General features: G+C 32.0%; 1 protein-coding gene across 1 annotated transcript in view; it reads left to right on the forward strand.

The window, feature by feature from the left end:
* Positions 1-19,302, forward strand: part of LOC117169879 (neprilysin-2-like) — a 55,744-nt gene that overhangs the window by 9,322 nt on the left and 27,120 nt on the right. Inside the window, exon 8 of the mRNA XM_033356388.1 lies at positions 277-490. Within this exon, the coding sequence (XP_033212279.1) occupies positions 277-490 (214 nt within the window). The remainder of the gene's footprint in view (positions 1-276; positions 491-19,302) is intronic.

Raw genomic sequence — 19,302 nt, forward strand, 5'->3', positions numbered from 1 at the left:
ATGTTCCTGTAATGGTTAAGTTCCTTTTATTTTGTTGTACAAACATTCTATAATATATACAATCTACTGCTTTACAATGATTGTTGATGTAATGATAAATTGATTAGAAATAAATTTTTTTACAGTCATCATTTTGTGTAAAATGTACAGAAATATTTTTAATATAAACTTAAATATAACAAGCTTAGTTACATAAAAAATTAGATGATTTTATACTTTTGTATAAAAAATAGATAAACCGACAAATTCGAATAACAGTAATTTGATAATTTTCAGGTGAATGGTGAAGCAACCCAAAATTCCAACATTGCAGACAATGTAGGCGTGAAAGCAGCGTACTTCGCCTATCAAAATTCAGTAAAGCAAAAAGGCCCAGAACCCAAATTGCCAGGGTTAAACTATACCCAGTCGCAACTTTTTTGGATTCAAGCAGCTGTAACACAATGTGCGAAATACACCCCGGAGATAATGAAAACTGTAATTGCGACCCGTAATAAAAGCCCACCAGAATTCAAAATCAGTGGTGCATTTTCTAACAGGCCAGAATTTGCGACAGATTTCCATTGCCCAGTTGGTTCCAAAATGAATCCTGTGAAGAAGTGTTCTGTTTGGTAAAATTCTATGGAAACTGTAAAACGTTATTAAAAAATTGTCAACTCTAAGTCAGCTGCACTATACACTGCGTTTACTGCGATTTTCCCTGTTCATTACAAATAAAAAATATTGTAGGTGAATACTAACAAGGATATTTGATAAAGGTGGTCACAGCCGCCAAGATGAAGAATCATTAGAATTATTTCTTGGATTTTTGTGAATGCAATTTAATGTGATGAAATGTGAGGTATAAGAAATATTTTTTCCAAAATAGGATTGTCCCCCTAAAGTGAATTTCCGTGTGCACACTTTGGACATGCTTTCATCATGAATGGTAATGAAAAAATATACCCTCCACGCGGGTAAATTCTCATAACGTGCAGAGCGCGCGGCTTGCTTCGCCCGAAAATTTTTGCGCGCGTAGGACTCTCGATCTTTGCATTTTCCCTTCATTTGTGGTCACACCAATTAAAATTAAAGAATAAAGCTTGGACAACTCTAATTCGGTAATTAACGCTTCGTCTGCATGGTGGGTCTTTTAGGAAGCAGTGCTTTTTCTGTTTCAAATATCTGTCTAGTAAAAAAGAATTAGGTCATGGATCTCCACCCCAAAAAATATTGAGGAACCAAAGGTCTAAGTGTCCAAGAGGTATCAGTGTAAATTATTCTGTGCACGTGTAGGGGCGAGAAGAAATGAGGAGGTGAAAAGCAAAAGTGCACAAGTCACAATATGGAAAATATTGAGTTAGGATTAAGTTTTGGATCTTTCCCATTAATTATATCACTTGGAACAGTCTAAATTGAGCTAAACATCACGGACGTGATGTGCAAGTGATAGGAAAGATCCAAAACATAATCCTAACTCAATATTCATCATATTGTGACTTGTGCGCTTTTGCTTTTCACCTCCTCCTGCGTTCCATGAAAGACCCACGATGCGAACGACGTTAGGGTTTTGGTAACCCTGAAAAAATGCCCTCAAAAAATAATATTGCGGAAGACGTTAGTGTTTAATAAGTTTTTAAAATCTGCTCTCATCTATTTTTTCATTATTTTTTGTGTAATTATGTGCATTAAGTGCATAAATCGTATGATTTGATCCAGAGTTAAAAGAATGGGTCATGGTACGAGCGGTCGCTTGAGATATTTCCTGCACAAGCGTCAGGTTGCAGTGCATGATACACGATTTTACTTTATGTTAATATTTTCTGTGTGTTTCCCGCTCATTTTATTGTATTACATTTTTTTAACTTTAATAATACAAATTTCATGAAAAAGAACCTCATGGACATAAAAGACCCATAATGCGGACCGTATATGTGAAATTCACCATGCGGATGAAAGGTTAAGAATTCTCTTTTATTTAATCTCCTTTGGCCTTAAAAATTACATTCTCATCACGTATTTCGTGCTTTGCACTCGATTTTATCCAAAATGTTAACTTTTCTACAGCATGTTCAAAACTTTAATGTCAAATTAATAATATATTTATTTGTGTACCTCGGCCTCGGATTTCCAATTCAGATTTTGCAAATTATTGCTCAAATTTTATTTATCGCGGTGACTTTAATATACGCTTCTCATTTTGCATTATATTTGATACTTAGCTAACTTGAAAAAATTATCATCACAATAAATTTATATTTTTAAAATTCATAATACCGATTGGTATCGAAAATACGTACTTTCATTGTCTTTTTGTTACATCCTCAAGAACTAGAACATTTTTAAATCTCCTCGTAACGCTGGCATGATAAAAGCATTAACTTAAAAAACAGTAGATAATTACGTATGTGGTGGGGCACGAATATTAAACTATGATCGAGGATAAATATGCATCGGTCGAAAAAGTAGTAAACGCAAGTTAATTAACGCTGCATTGCCATGAGTATACCTACTCATGCAAAGAATCGGTCGCTTAGAAATAGGTAGGTAATCCTATTAACGCAATCCCATGCAGAAATTGCCCAACTTATTCCCGAGTTCCAATCTGGGCCCGATGGGATTTTGCACATGTGGCCCCAAGAGGGCAGATGGTGTGGATCACATCAGAACCATGTCCGGTCGGATTAGGTTAGATAAGATTATGTCAAGTTTTCTGTTATCTTCGTGATATAGTTTTTCTTTCATATAACTTAAAATGCTAAAAGCAAATAGTAGATTGCGAATTCGGAATCATAGAATTGTTGGTGAGATTTTTTATATCCGCAATGAAGGCAAAGGTAAGCTTTAATTCTCTATAATCATCATCACAATGCATTTTTAGCTTCTGAAGATTTCCAGCAATGTATTCGAGAAAGCGTCGTCATTTTGAGCGCATTTACTATCTATGTGGATAAAAAATTGTTTTCCAGCTTTTTAGAATTTTATATTTTGTTGCTGATATTCTGAAAATAGTGATCTCCTTATACCAAGTGTATGAATGTCCGGATTAGCAACATTATAAATTAAATGCTTTTTATATTTTCTTGAACATAACCTCATTTTTTAAATCTCACTCTACGTGCCCCATGTGCATTAGTCAAACAAAAATCATTCCAAAAGAATATTAAGAAGATTAAAAAATATTTTAAATTAAAATTAATTTGTGTGTGTGTGTGTGTGTGCAATAGCTCTGAATTTGAAGATTGTTTGTCAAAGCATAATAGTGTTCTTCAAAATGCAAACTCTTATCGATACATTTAAGCAGTACATGCCCCGATCGGGACCCGACCGGCGCCACACCAAAATTTCTGCATGGGATGTTACTTATTACGCCCACGTAATAAAGGATAACCAAATTGTGTACCATCTAAGGCTATTGAATAACCACAATTTAAAAAAAATTCATGATATAATTACATAGTTAAAATACGTATTAGATGCATCGTCCTATAGAACGTAGAATTAAGACATTGTATATAAAAGAGGAAGATAAGAGTAACGAAATAACTCATGAATAATATATTTTTATTTGTATTATACTTGTTTGATTATGATACCGAATATGTTGTTTATTTTTACGTATTCTTAACAGTTTAAGAGATCCTTTTAGAAAGTTACAATTTTTATTTTTTTGATGAAAATTTTTAAGGGTTATACTCGTTCAGACCCACAGATTCAGACATGAGCCGAAAATGGTTCGTATTAAGACAGGTATACTTAAGACAAGGAAACGTCGTCTTAGCCAAGACAAGGCTTGACTTGAGACAAGTAAACGCCGTTTTACCTGTCGTTGCCATAAAAGTAAGAAGAAAGCTTATGTCTCGACTCAGTTTTAAAACACGCTGCACAAAGTTATTTCGCATGACTGAGGCATATTCCTCAGTGGTATTTTTCACAGGAATAGTTTGCGAGTCAAAGTTTACCTGTTTCCACCGTGAAATCACAGCATCTAGACCGTTTGCGAGGGGGTGAGGGTGATTTTGGACGATCATCAACTGGAAGGAGTCTCTTCAGACGAAGTTTCAAGGAGGTGTAAAGGCCTGATGACAGTTGGCTTCTTCGCTGAAGTTCTTGAAGACACAGTTCATGTGACAATACTTTGAGAAAATGTCTTCTGAGCATGGGCTCCAGTTGATTTTCGAAGTAAATCACAAGGGAATTGATTTCTCTCAGATTTAACATGGCGTAGAAAATTATCACCGACTTGGGTTTTGTAACGTACTAGGGCGCGGTGAGCCTGTGAGATCAGGTATGGAATTGCTCGTCCTATTAACGACCGATAATGTACTAATTGGGTGCGCTGAAATCCTCTCACATAGTTGGTTGACTACGGGGTGGGAGGGGCCTGAATCCTCCCACTGTCAGAAGGGACACGAAAAAAACAAACGTCTCAGCCTGTCAGATCGGCCGCGCCCTATGCAGGGTTAAATTTTTATATAATGGAGCTACTAAGTTGATCCAAGCCAGAACCTTCAATTGAACATTGAATTTTCAAAAAAGTAGTCGAGCCTGAAAATCGACAATGTAGCCCAAGAAAGCCCTAAAAGCCAAAGATATTTGGGGTCTCCTATTATGAAAGTGCTAAAAAATATAATTTTTTATTGTATCATTTTTACATTCTCATAATTTCTGATGGAATGCCTTATATTTGTTTAAATTTGGACATATCTGGTTTTCGACAATTTTCAACGTTTAAAGTTTGACGCCAGGACGACATTTACAGACATATTTTTAAATCCAAATTTCCAAAAATATCGCAAACATCATTACCGTACATCATTCCAACCTCAATTTGGTTTCAAATCTTAGTAAAACAAAAATATAATTAATGGAATTTTTTGTAAATTAATCAATCATTTTGATAAGATGTTATGCCTTCTTTCTTGACTAAGTAATCAAGGTTTAATGTAACCGTTTTTTAATAGTACTAGCACTAGTAGTAGCGACAATTTACAACGTTAGTTTGCGACAATGGACTCTTTGTTTTAAAATAAAATCACAAAGCAATTCATTTTTCTTTTTCAAAATAGGAACACTTTTTTAATATTCAATAATTTATGTACCGGTTACAGACGCGGGAGAAGCATAGCAGTAGATCAATGAAGATCAAACATGCCTCAAGCCAACGATCCCTTGTTTCGAAAACAGCTCGAAATCACAAAGCAATTAGGAATTCGTGTTTATCCCGCGAAATCCGAAAATATTTTAGCCATACGGACAAACATATTTAGACACGATTTGCTTGCGCTGACGCGCCATTCGTAAATACCTATAGTAAAAAACAAATGTACACATTGGTCAGTTGTTTTCCCCTAATGAGTCTCGCCCCATTCTTCTCTTTGACAACGTTTTAATTTAAACTCCGAACTATAAAAGAGGAAAAAGGGTAGGAGGGAAACGATACACTTCACCCAGTTGAACACGCGCATAGTTATCCTCGCATCATAATATTTACGATCAAGCGTTTGAAGTTTGTCCACTGTCTTAATATTTGTTACATGTAGATAGCGGCCTGTGAGTGCGGCGAAGAACACCGACCGTAGTAGTCGTAGTTTCTACTCCAAACTGTTGTCGGCGTCGCGGGTCTTGTAAACAATCGAGTTTGTAAACAAGCGTGATTGTAGTGAGATGCGATCTTTCATATATGCGAGAATAATATTTAGGTTAAATTCGTTTGAAATTATAGCGCGACATGCAAATTCAAATAAAAAGAGGAAGCAATATTGTAAACTAAAAAACTGAAAATGAAAACGGCAATTGTATCAGGTAGGATTATACGTATATGTTTAATGTTTTGTTCAAGGGAATGCAATTATCGTGTTATTCGTTTAGACCTTGACTCGAGGATGCGCTCTCGCGAATCGCACTCGGCGCAACTTCGAACGCAGAAGGCTACACACATCCCCACTTCTCCACTCTGCGGATATGCGGTGCACACATTTTCTGCGATCCCCGCCTTCGCTTGAGAGAAACACTTGTCTATTAACATCTCGTGTCCTGGATGTGTGTGCCAAAAAACAGCGCAGCCGCTCAGAGCTTAGAGGGGGAAGTGTCTTTTTGAATTGAACCGCCGCATCGTATAAGGGGGTATAAAATTATTTTTGAGCTTTTTGTTGGCCCCTGACCCATTTAAAAAAAAATTAAAATCTTAAGTTTTGAAACCTATATCCTTATAGGAAATTCAATTGCGCATTTTTTTCCTCTTGTAAAAAGTTGGCACTTTTGTAGTTTCCAAAATAAATGCAAAAAGCATGATTTTTGAGAAACGACAAATTTCAATGTTTTTTTTTTTCAATTTAACTCGTTCTAAATCCGAGAGTTTTCAATATTTTGACTTCAAACTTGAAACAATAATTTATTAGACTATTATGAAACTGTTGGTGATATCAAAAATAATATTTATTTGTATAAAAAAAATGTTAATAATTTTTTTTCTAATAGTTTCATAAATATCGTTTGAATATTTTCAATCGCAAAGTCTAGCGACGTAATTTTAAGCTAGAACAAACTTCCAGCGGATAAAAAGTTTATAAGGGTCCAAATAAGTTTTTCATAAAATTTTAGCTCAATTGTACCAGCTGCTGAAAAACTACAATGTTTTAATGGTTTTGCTCGACACGCCGCGCGTACGAAAATGTAGGACTCAGCGGCCTTTCTGAGAAAGGCGAGCCGCAGTAACTCTTTCCTGAAGATCTACACACAAAAACTTATATTTTGCAGAAAGTTTTTACAAAAATGAAGTATAAAACTAATGAGAATATTTATGTATACATACATTAACTCACATAAAAAAAGAGATATTATTATGATATCTCTTTCAGTAAAAACAAATTATTTTCTTTTCCTCTTTCTTCTCTTCTTTCTTTACCTACAATGTTCAATGTTTTCGCGGAAATTTCGTAAACGTAGAATTTCTAAGACAAAATTTCTGCATTAGAAGAGTTCTTGAAGAATATACCTTATAATAGTTTTGCACAAGGAAAGTGTAACGTCTTAAAAATAAGAGAATCGTTTCTCAAATGTGAAATTTTGGTATTGTTTATATCTGGTTAATATATTTTATTCATAAAAATGGCACCAGTTTTGTAAATACCTCAAAGTCCAAAAAGAACAAGAAACGGGGAAGGATGGAAAGAAAATATTCGAAAAATGAGAAAGAAAAAGGTATTTAAAAATGTATAGGAAAATTCGACAAATTAATAGTCAGGGTTTTCCAAAAATGCAAGAAAAATCTATTTTAATCTGAATCAGTGAAATGATGGTCACTAAATCAAATTAGTAAGAATTTTTACTGGAGATCCTTAATGATTTGATTTGGTGACGATCGTTTCACTGATTCATAGTAAGAGAGATTTTCTTATTTTTCTGTAACATTAAAAATTCAAAAAAAAAAATGTTTTTTCCGGGGTAAATGTTAGTTATACATGTTTTCCATCAATTACTTTTAGGATGAAGAGTATAAATCAAGAACTGGAAAACGAGTAGAGCCCAAGTCTTTTATTCACGTCCAGTCCTGTTGCAAAACCGGAAAATGCCACGTGAAAATAGGGATCAAAGAACAAGAAAAATTTTTCTGATTTTTGGGGGCTTAGCGACTATCACAAACAAAATATGTTTCTAAGTACCTTAATGAAATGTCGAGATCCGTTGAGCGTAAAAAATACTATTAAACGTCGGCTAATAATATAGAACTATCAGTTTCCCAAAGATGATGAAAATATTGTGATATGTAAAAAGTTTCTGTGTGACGTCATTCGTGTAGGATATAAAAGATTAGATACTATACAAAGAAAAATTTTACTAAAACTTGATTTAGGGGATAGCAGGGGAAAACATGATAGTAAAATTGTGAAACTAACAAATGATATTCAAGGTTTAATTAAAATACATTGTGAGAGTTTACCACACCGCAAATCACATTTCAAAGGAGAATCTACTTCCTTAAACTATTTTAAAAACTCGGAATTAAATTTAAAGAAGCTATACGATTTATTCATCGATTTTTCTCAATCAGTCCTGCAGAAGGAATACATTGCAATAGAACAAATGACTTATAATACATATTTCAATCGGAATTTGCCTTTCACGTTCAAACTGCCTCGTAGAGATGTCTGTAATGATTGCTATGAAAGTGAGAATAAGTCTGTAGTGTCCCCGAAAATGATTGAGCACAAAAAGAATGCAAAGGAATATTTAGCTTTAAAAAAGGAATTTTTATCCAAAAAATGCGTTATGTTGTAAGTTTGATTACTCACAAAATCTACCACTTGCAAAAATAGCCGTGTCTGATCAATTTTATCGAAGATTACTATAGCTCTATCTTTTCAATGTTAATATTCATAACAGCGACAAAAGTTACATGTATCCCTATCTCGAAGGAATTTCTAAAAAGGGTGCAAACACAGTTTGTAGTTTTCTTCATCATTCCATACAACGAGAATTTGATCCGTTAGTGAATTCAAAAATAATCCTTTTTTCAGACGCGGCTTCAGGACAAAATAGAAACTACACAGTGCTTACCTTTTTAACAATGCTATCGATTGAACTTAATGTAGAAATTTTGCACGTATTTCCGGTTCGCGGACATTCCTACTGCCAATGTGATAGAAATTTTGGAACTTATGCTTAGAAAAAGAAAAAAATGGAGCGAATAGAAACTGCGCAGATATAAATCGAGCTCATTAGGAATGTGCGCGATCCACCGTTTACTGCAATTTAATCGACAGAAGACCTGCTCCGAGATTTCGACTTATTATTTTAGGGTAACCTGCAAAAACCCAAGGGCTTGAAAATTAGTGAAGCGCGCGTTATTCATTATTGCCCAATCGGACAAATAGATGCTTTTAATAATTATTTAGGCGAAAATCCTTCCACTTATCACGTTCATCCGAAGTTTAAACTTGGAGATTTGCAAAGCCTACCTCCCCCACAAGTTGGCATTACTTCCGAAACGATGAAAGACATTCAAAGCATAATGTCTTACCTGAGCGAAGAAGGAAAGATATTCTACAATGAGTATTCCGCAAAAATTAATGTTAAAAAGACTGTTGCGAAGAAAGCTAGCCAAGTTATTATTTACTATTCATCCGACGAGGCATCTTCTGATGAAGATTAAAATTAAGTGGAAAAGTTACTCATTCTATTTTTCGACGCAATATTTTGTTACAATAAAATAATCATATTTATTATGAATCTTTCTTGGTATTTAAATACATGAAATTACCATTTTTTAATTATTTTAATTAAAGAACTTATGATGAAAAATATAAGTTTTTGTGTGCAGGCCTTCAGGAAAGAGTTACTGCGGATCGCCTTTCTCAGAAACGCCGCTAAGTCCTACATTTTCGTCCACGCGGCGTGTCGAGCAAAACCATTAAAACATCGTAGTTTTTCAGCAGCTGGTCTAATTGACGTAAAATTTTATAAAAAACTTATTTGGACCCTTATGAACATTTCATTCGCTAAATGAAATGTCGTTTCTCAAAAACCATGCTTTTTGCATTTATTTTGGAAACTACAAAAGTGCCAACTTTTTACAAGAGGAAAAAAAAATGCGCAATTGAATTTCCTATAAAGATATAGGTTTCAAATCTTAAAATTTTAATTTCAAAAAAAGGGGTCAGGGGCCAACAAAAAGCTCAAAAATAATTTTAGAACTCCTTATACGATGCGGCGGTTCAATTGAGGAACGAGCGCAACCCAGCGGAAGCGCGGAGAGAGTGTCACTCGTTGATCACGCCTGATCCTCAACAATTCAAATAAATAGTATAGAGCAAGAACAACGAAACAGTTTTTTTAAAATCAAATTTGTACTTTTTAACTTGCTTTCACTTTTCTTTCTCACTGCGATTGTTAAACAAGTATATGCTAAATACATCGATTTAAGGAGCCTTATCTATTTCTGCGTGAACTTTAAATTATGTTCATGAAGAAAGATTTTCGTTTGAAACTGATTTTTCAAATTTATCGAATCGATTTGTCTCCATTCAAGGAATCTGTTATATTTTTGCATTTACTTCTTATTATGTTACAGAGAACATTCTTAGTATAATGTCTTCTGTATGCATGGCTGTATCCTGTAGGCGCGATGACGTACTAAGCCTCACGCGTCAATTTGGTATATTAGTATTAAAAAAATCATCGGTGCCTTTTTCGGTATCCATTTATTATACCTTGACTATAGTTTTCCCTCCATTTAAAAAATTTTATGTTACCTATTTGTCTAGAAAAATTATGTTTTGTACTCAGAAAAAATAGCAGAAAATACTATTTTAATATATGGTGTTATAAAATATATATTCTATTTTATGAATTATTTGCATCTGTCCCATGCCCTGATCATTGTTATCTTATAAAGAAATATAATTTCATGAATATTTTTCTTCTGAAAAAAGAAGAAATTTTAATCACAGAATGTACCTTTATTTCATTACTTTCATAAATGTTCCTTCAAGTTGAAAGGAAAAGAATACCAACTATGTCAAACAGGTATTTGTATTGGGATTGTTGGTCGATATTGAATATCTCGCAAGATTAGCTCTTTTCTAGATCGTTCAGTGTTAATTTCACGAGAAAATTCATAATACTAGTTAGTGCCGTTTTTATTTAAAAGAAAATATACATTTTTCAACTACTATTTTTAAACTTTATTACAAAAGAACTTACTTATAAATTAGATCGAAAGTTATACATAGGATATCAAAAAAAACAAATATTTTTTATCCAAATAAAATAATTATTTATTAAACAATAACATTATTATAAGACACTGCAATTATTATAAACAAAACTATCATTCGGAAAGAAATTTGCAGGCCCCTAGCAAATTTCTTACTAAAATATCTTCAGGTTCTTCTTCAACCATTGCCGTAAATAATTGATCGTTTTTTGCAACAATAAAAAAACGTACATTTATTTAAAAATTGGCTAAGTAATGCCGTTTTTATAGTATTTTTTTATGAAAATTACAATTACATTCACTATACATTCATTTAACCTATCAATTATTTAGCCTACGTCTAGAAATAATTTTATGTGAAAAAATAGTTTTTACACTCAAAATTTACAAATTTTTACACTTAATTCTAAATTTTGTTTATTACTCATGTATCCTAAAAAATGTCCTTGAGCGCGCCTAGGCTCCCTCTTCTATTCACCCCATATTTTTGCGCAAGCCTTTTACAATTAGAGGGTAAACCATCGACAACTGTCATTTTCTGATTGAGAATTTTCTTTCTTATTTTCCATTACATTTTATTCTCAGTCACCCTAAAAAATGTATATAATTTTAATAAATTTATATTATTAACATTCATAATATGCAATTATTATTAGAACAAAACCATTCTCATTGTCTTATTTTCATCATTAAAAAATGCGCATTTTATTAAAATAAAAATTATTATTGAACATTTTACTGCAACTTGATTCGCTTTTCCATAAATTTAATTTGTTAATATTCAATGTAGTTGTGATTTGAAAGACAATGTAGTCAGAAAAATGTTATGGTATCTAGTTTCCCTTTTCCAAATGCTTATTTTTTTTACTTTTGATAAATTCTTATAAACAGAGTTTATAACAAACTTGAAAATATTTTTCGATTAAAAAACCCGTGTTCTTCAATTTTGTCCTATAACTATGATAGTTTTCTGTTTATCGCGAAAAGTCGTGAGAATAAATTGTTCGATTTTCCGAGTACTATAAATAAATGTACATAGAATTTTTATATCTTGAAAATAAATAGTCTCAAATATTTTGAAAATGTGCTCTCTTTATGAATATTCATCCAAACTATCTGGTTAACGAACTCGTTTTTTTTTTCAGACTTAAAAAAGTCTACCAAAGCAGAATCTAATTTGATCAATCTTTCGAAAGTTATGGTGCCTACACGATACAGATAGACAGCTTCGTAAAAATCGTTTCTTCTGACTCAGGGGGTCTCAAAATGTGAATTTTTTCTGTAAGATAAGAAGAAAGAAAAATTGAGAATCTTGAAATGATTCAACTAAAATTTCAATTTTTAATAACTTTTTGAAAATTATAAATTTTTCAAAAAAATGACAAAAAGTTATCAAAATCGATGAACCTGATTTGCCATTGACATGCAACATCTCACGGTATTTTACTTTTTATTTTTTATGAGTGCCCGTAAGACTTAGGTTTAAAAAATATAAAGCTAAACTGAAACTGGCGTATCAAAGAGGTTAAAGATACATTTTAATTCAGCAAGAATGTTTTTCAGTTGAAAAATAGCAGGAGGTAGGCGCTTTTCAATATAGTTTTTTTAACTTATTTTTTTAACTTTTAAATTTACCTATAGGTACTTTTGGCATACAACAATGTTTTCCGTGTATTTTTTCCATGATATATGGGAAGCGAAATTCGCCAAGTGCATTTTCCTAAAATTATATTATTTTTAGTCTTATTAAAACTCTACTCAATCTGACGATTAGTGAACCTCTTTTGATTTTTAATGTGGATGTTTCTAGTACAACGGCCTGTATTTATATGAGGGTTCTCGAAAATGTTCTTTCATGAAAATTATAATAAAAATAAACATTTTTATATCAAAATTAATTTGAACTCTAATTTTAAAAATTTAGAACATTTTTTTTTAGATTTTCTCCAAATGTGATCCTTTCTATATTTTAGAAATAATTTGAGAGAAAAGCTTGAATCTTTCCGTTCAAAATTATACTAGACTGGAAATGGGATGGGATGAATTAGCTGCCGTGCAGTTTCTTAAATACACAGGTACCACGCGCTGTACAGTGGGTTGGATCGGGAATTTACTGATTATAGGCAACTGCAGTCGACAATTTTTAACCAGATTTTTCTAAATGCTGAGCATTGAATGCTTTAAAACAAAATTGTATATATTTTTTTAATAATATTCAATGAAATTAATTATTTAAGCAAATAGAGCGTGAATATGAAACATTTTACGAATATTACATCGGCACACAAAAAAGTGGCCTGTCCGACAGACTACGCTAGCATATATATATGTTTTTGGGGTCGCTGAATTTTAATCCGATGTCCAAATAACTAAGTTGGCTCGTATTTTTTTAAAAAGCAAAAAAAATAGACGTAAAATCGACAAAAACAGCGATTTCTCACGACCCAGAAGTTAGCTATGCATATAATTTGAAAATTCGACCTTGAGTAAAAAATGAAATAATAGACGTAGCCGAAAAAACACCTGGAGATATTGCCGAGAAGAATCCAGAACTATCTTCACTTTTTCTTTAGGACTTTTGATTTTTTTTATGATAAAGGATAAATAATCAAATCCATATGCTCCATGGGATATCGTAAAGCTGTGTGCGTAGAGGGGGCAAAAACAATGTTTAAACTAACTTTATGGCATTGTTTACCATTTTTTTTTCATTCATGATACTTCAAGGTATGATATTTTTCACTTAACAACTCTGATTTCCTTACCACAATTGTTAAATAAATTTTTTAAATTTATAAACAAAATAATTGTTAAAATAATTATTTATTTTAAATGAAAAAAACACCTGGAGATATTGCCGAGAAGAATCCAAAACTATCTTCACTTTTTCTTTAGGACTTTTGTTTTTTTTTCATAATGAAGGATATATGTTAATTAACGAGGTAATTATTTAAAAATTGACTTTTTTAAAAAAGTGAAAAAACGCCAAGAGATATGGCTCAGACGATTCCGGTGGTGTTTTTACTTTTTGGCTACGTCTAGTATTTCATTTTTTATTCAAGGTAGAATTTTCAAATTTATATGCATAGCTAAATTCTGGGTCAAAATTACCCAGTTAGCTCATATGGTCAAAAAATGCAAAAATAGAGGTAAAATCGACGAAAACAGCGATTTTTCGTGCATATTTTTGCAAAAAAATATATCTTAAAATTCTTGGAATCGTTTCAGGACAGCAATCAAGGGTATAAAAAAACACCTTGTTATAATTGAAGATCCTCTAGTTGACCCAAAAGAAGTTTTGATTCCACCCCTTCATATAAAGCTGAGTCTTATGAAACAGTTTGTCAAAGCGCTTGACAAGGATGGCGACCGCTATGCGTATTTGGAAGATCAATTTCCACAACTTTCCGAAGCAAAATTAAAAGAGGGGATCTTCGATAGACCGCAGATAAGAAAAATGTTTCAGGATCCAGAATTCATTAGACAAATGTCTGGCACTGAAAAAGTTGCCTGATTTAGTTTTAAAAATGTTGTAAAAAACTTTTTGGGTAATAATAAAAGTCTAGAATATCAAAATGTGGTTTCAGAAATGATAACAAGCTTTGGTAAACTAGGGTTCATTACGAATTTGTAGCTACATGTTCTTCATTCGCATATAAATAAGTTTCCAGACAACCTGGGAGACCTTAGTGAAGAGCAAGGCGAAAGTTTCCACCAGGATATAAAAGAGATGGAGAAGCGACATCAGGGATGTTGGGACATCAACATGATGGCTGACTACTGCTGGAGTTTAAACGAGATCAAGTCAATTAAGGTACCCAACGAAAGCGAAACCTACTACGTAAGTCTTTTGAGGACAAAAGAGTTCGATACAAGCGATATAAAGAAAAATGAAAAATAAAAGAACCCTATAAGCGTGAGAGGCAAGGGGACTCACGGTAATAAAGCACCCCAAAGGAAACAAAATTTACTTTGTCCACCTCGTTGTTCCTGGATAACGCTAAAAGTAAATAAAACTTGTTTACAAAAGATCTTACTATTGCCATGCAAGGAGACTAACGCAAATTAAAAACTCCGAAACTTGAGACGCAAAGGGAATCTACAGTGAACGACAATCCCAGTCGAGGAAGGTAAAGGTTTAAAGGTTTTCGTCAATCTTATGTCTAATGTTGCGTTTTTCGATCAAATATAAGCCAAATGGGTTATTTGAATCCCAGATTTAGAATCCGTGACCCCAAAAACACAACGATATACTGGATAAGTCCACCGGGGATAAGGATATATTTTTTTGCAAAAATATGCACGAAAAACCGCTGTTTTCGTCGATTTTATCTCTTTTTTGCACTTTTCGATCAAATAAGTACAAACTGGGTTATTTTGACCGCGGATTTGGATTCAGTGATCCCAAAAACATAAGGATATGCTGATTTAGACCACCGGACAAGAAAAAATTTTTTGTTGCAAAAGTATACAAGAAAAGTCGCTGTATTCGCCGATTTTACGTCTATTTTTGCGATTTTCAAAAAAGTATGAGCTAAATTGGTTATTTGGGTCCCAGATTCGAATTAAGTGACCCACAAGACATATAAATACGTTGGTTAAGTCCACAGGGCAAGAAAATATTTTTTTTCTTTAAAAATATACCTGAAAAATCGCTGTTTTTGTCGATTTTACATCTATCTTTCCGTTTTTCAGAAAAATACGAGCCCACTTGGTTATTTGGACATCAGATTCGAATTCAGCGATCCCAAAAACATATAGATATGCTGGCGTAGTCTGTTGGACAGACCACATTTTTTTTCGTGTGCCGGTGTTATTTTTTTAATCTGAACAAAAAGACGAAATTAAATTGGTTGGATATTTATTCTTTGCACTTGGAACGCTTAATTTAAATTTAAATAAATAAAAATATCTTTTAAATCCCCGTTTCTGAATTTTTTATCTGAAAAAGGATGGTTAAAGATTAAATTTTTCAAAGCTCTGTAGGCTTTGAGGTACACATTCTCATCGTGACACTAGCACTACTCGCTGGGTTTTCGACAATCCTTCTTATCTCGAGTTGTTATGCTGAAAATAGGATTTTTGTTTTCATATTATTTTTTATGGGTAAAACAAAATATCCTACAAGTCTTCTTTTAGACTTTCTACATATATAGCCGCAATTCGTGCAATATTGAAATTTTCTATTTTTGCACAACGATTTCGATAAAGAATTTAAAAACGACAGCTTCTCGCAAAAAATTGTTTAAAGAAATGTAGCAATTTTTAAGCACTGCATTCAAATGCAAAAAAATTTCCCCATTTTTGGCTTAAAATTGGAATTTTATATTTTTAAATACTATTTTACTAAAATAAAAACAAAATATCAAATCTTTTTAAAAAATAGTTTTAAAAAATTATGAGACTTTTAAAGAGCCTTGATTCTTCCTGGTACCTTTTTTACTTATCTGTCATTGTCTGTCTTAAAATTCAATTTTTCAATTTTTTTATTTTTAATGCGTAAAAATGAAAGACAAATTCTATTGTTCTATCTTAAACTTTGTCTAAGTGCACGACACAGTCCCTATATTATTATTGATTTTGATATCTTTTTTTTCAGTTACGTTTTTCAATTTTATTTAAAAATTATTCACTATTGTTTAGGTCACACTTTGCAATTATGCCAAAATTTGCTGAAGCTTCATTCCTCTATATCAGTTTTTTGCGTTACTCCAGGTATGATCAGAGTTTTTCTTGAATACTGCCAAATTTAAAAACTGGAAAACACCTAAGCACTAAAAATTTTCTTTTTTGGAATATAATATAGAATGAAAATATAGACTAGAATAGAATGAAAACATTTTTTAATCATAGAGTTTTGGGAAAATCGTGAATGTTATTTTTGTTTCTTGATCTGCATAATATTCATAATTTTTCAATTGGATTTGTATAGAAGAAATTCAATTTTTTATAAAGACCTGAAAATATTAAAAAATCTAGAAGCTCTGAAAATGACAACCGTCGATACTTTGCTCTTTCTGACAAATCAGCTGATATTAGCTATATTAAAAACTGGCGCTCCAGGCCAGTTTTTTATTAATCACAAAAATATTATTTCCATACCTTAACTTTATTTTCTTTCTCAGTAAGCGGGTAAAATTATAAGCACTTAGTGTACCATTTCTTTTTTTTAGAGTGTGTACATTTTAATCTTACGAGACATAATGTTTCAATTTTGTCCCAGACAGACAAGCTTTAAAGTTAATTATTTCCAGATACGATTTTAGTCTCATAAGAATGTATCCAAGGTCATACGCTTATTCATAATCTTTTCGAACGTATTAAAAGATGTCATGCCGATTTTAATAAATGAACAAACAGACTTTAAAACATTTTTTCGAGTATCTTTTATTATTCTTTATAGCATGGCATCAAAATATAATATAAACCATGATAATGTATGTCCTTCTTAACATGCTTCTTCACAGTTACAAAGTACCTTTTAAAACGTTACATTTCTCGTTGGCAATGCTGAACAAATTAATAATTTAAGTAATTAAAATCATAAACATAAAAATTTGTACATATATGATGTTTATTGATACTTATTGTTTTGATTCTTGAAATATGGTAATGCTACGTCTGTATATTATTAATTTTGGCGTCTGCAATATTTGTGTGAAATTTAATTGATTTTTCTGATATTTCGAATGAATATTGATAAAACCTAGAACATTCAATGAAAGTCATACGGCAGATTTAACTTTCACTGGTAGATTCTTTAGCTATTAAAACTAGAAAAAAATTCCCAAAAGTGAGCCTAAATTGAAACTCTTGATACGAAAAAAGTAGTTTTTGGATATCAAAAAATTTGCAATTCTACAGTTCACATATACTCTTGAATTGAACTATTGACGTACGGGTATTTTACCATAACGAACGTTTTGAGTTCCGAAAAACTTGAAGAACAGAGCATTTAGAGGGTCTTCTCTCAATATGGGTACAATTTCGTTTGCGTTGTTGCCATTTATGAGTAATTTCACTCTTCCAAAGTTATTGATATGCTCCGCTTCAGGCGTCACGAATGGATACAAAGTTTGGTCTCGAAATAATCCAATGACGTACTTATGATTTTGATCTATTCCTACCTCATAAAAGTTTGGTCGTAAAGGGTGCGTACAGCTTGAAGATCTGGTTGCGAAACTCTGATATTCATAAACATTAAGTTGAAGGGGAGGAGAATGAACTGCGCCGTCCTTAGGTGGCCATCCTAATTCTGATAAAAGAAAGAAAGTAGGAAATTAATTATTGCGTCAACTACCAAATTGATTAAACGATTTTTAAAAATAATTTATTATGATTAAATTTTTTCAGGAAAATTATTTTTTCCTTCGCTCCACTGGGAATCGAACTATATAACGTCCGATTCCCGGTCGGGTAATTTTTCTGTAATTTACAAGATAGATGGAAGAAATAGATGGAACTATGAATTAAACATTTTTTGTATTAAATTTTTTAAAATAAAATCATAACCCTCACCATATCACCCCACACTCTATAGTACGGTCGCTATTGAACCTGCAATTTTCTGTTACAATAAACCTTTAATTATTAAAGAACTTCATCATTAAAAATTCTTTCTTAAGCATTAAAGAGGATTAAATACATACGGACTCAGGACAATTTTTCAGTAACATTAATGGACAATGCTTGATTGCCTGGTTCGCTTTTATATAATAGAATTAGTTGAATTGCAAAGGACATTGTTAAAGTTTTACTAATTTATAGATGTACTTCAGAGCTCTGTACGTTGTAAAAATAAGCCTAATATAGAATTAAAGAATTTCTAAAATAAAAAATAAAGCTATACTACTTTTTCATCATTCAATTTAAATGATAGAAATTATGATATTTACCGATAGGACTAGGGAAAGCCACTAATAAGATGAAATGAAGAAGACCATTCACTGTTATCATTTTCTTAAAATAAACCAGCAACTTTTCTGTAGAGTGAGCCTGAATAATGTTCTTCAGAATATTTCAGCTCTAATTTCAGTATTTATAGTAATAGTCGTTATTTCTTTTTTATATCATTTGTATTTCATATCATCGGCTCATCATCGCAAAAATAATTAAGATAAAGAATTTAATTTAAAGTCATGTATTTGTACAACCTCAAAACAATAGCGCTTCATGAATACTTTACCAATAAATGACCAAGTGCAATAATGCATTAATCTTCTACAATATTGCAATGATTACTCGCACATTTACGTTACGTAAATTAAAATCTCACGAAATTTTAAATTTAAATTTTATCTTAAGTACACAAACTGGAGAGATTGTCCCAAGGACTGGTAAAGGACCCAAATACGTAAGGATTTCGAGATATATTTTAACACAATATTAACAAATAGTCGTTTTTAGACATATCTGAAACAACATAACACAAACTATAATAATTAACAAACAAACAAAAAATAATTTATATAAGAAAAAATTGAAATATAATAATAGCAGAACAATTTTTTCAAAAAATTTGATTTATGGCATAAGAACTACTTGAAATTGATCGATTTCGTAACGGAAATAAGTACAGTGCAATAAATTATGAATTTAATTTACAC

Source organism: Belonocnema kinseyi, chromosome 3 (genome assembly GCF_010883055.1).
Source record: "Belonocnema kinseyi isolate 2016_QV_RU_SX_M_011 chromosome 3, B_treatae_v1, whole genome shotgun sequence".
Classification (NCBI taxonomy): Eukaryota; Metazoa; Arthropoda; class Insecta; order Hymenoptera; family Cynipidae; genus Belonocnema; species Belonocnema kinseyi.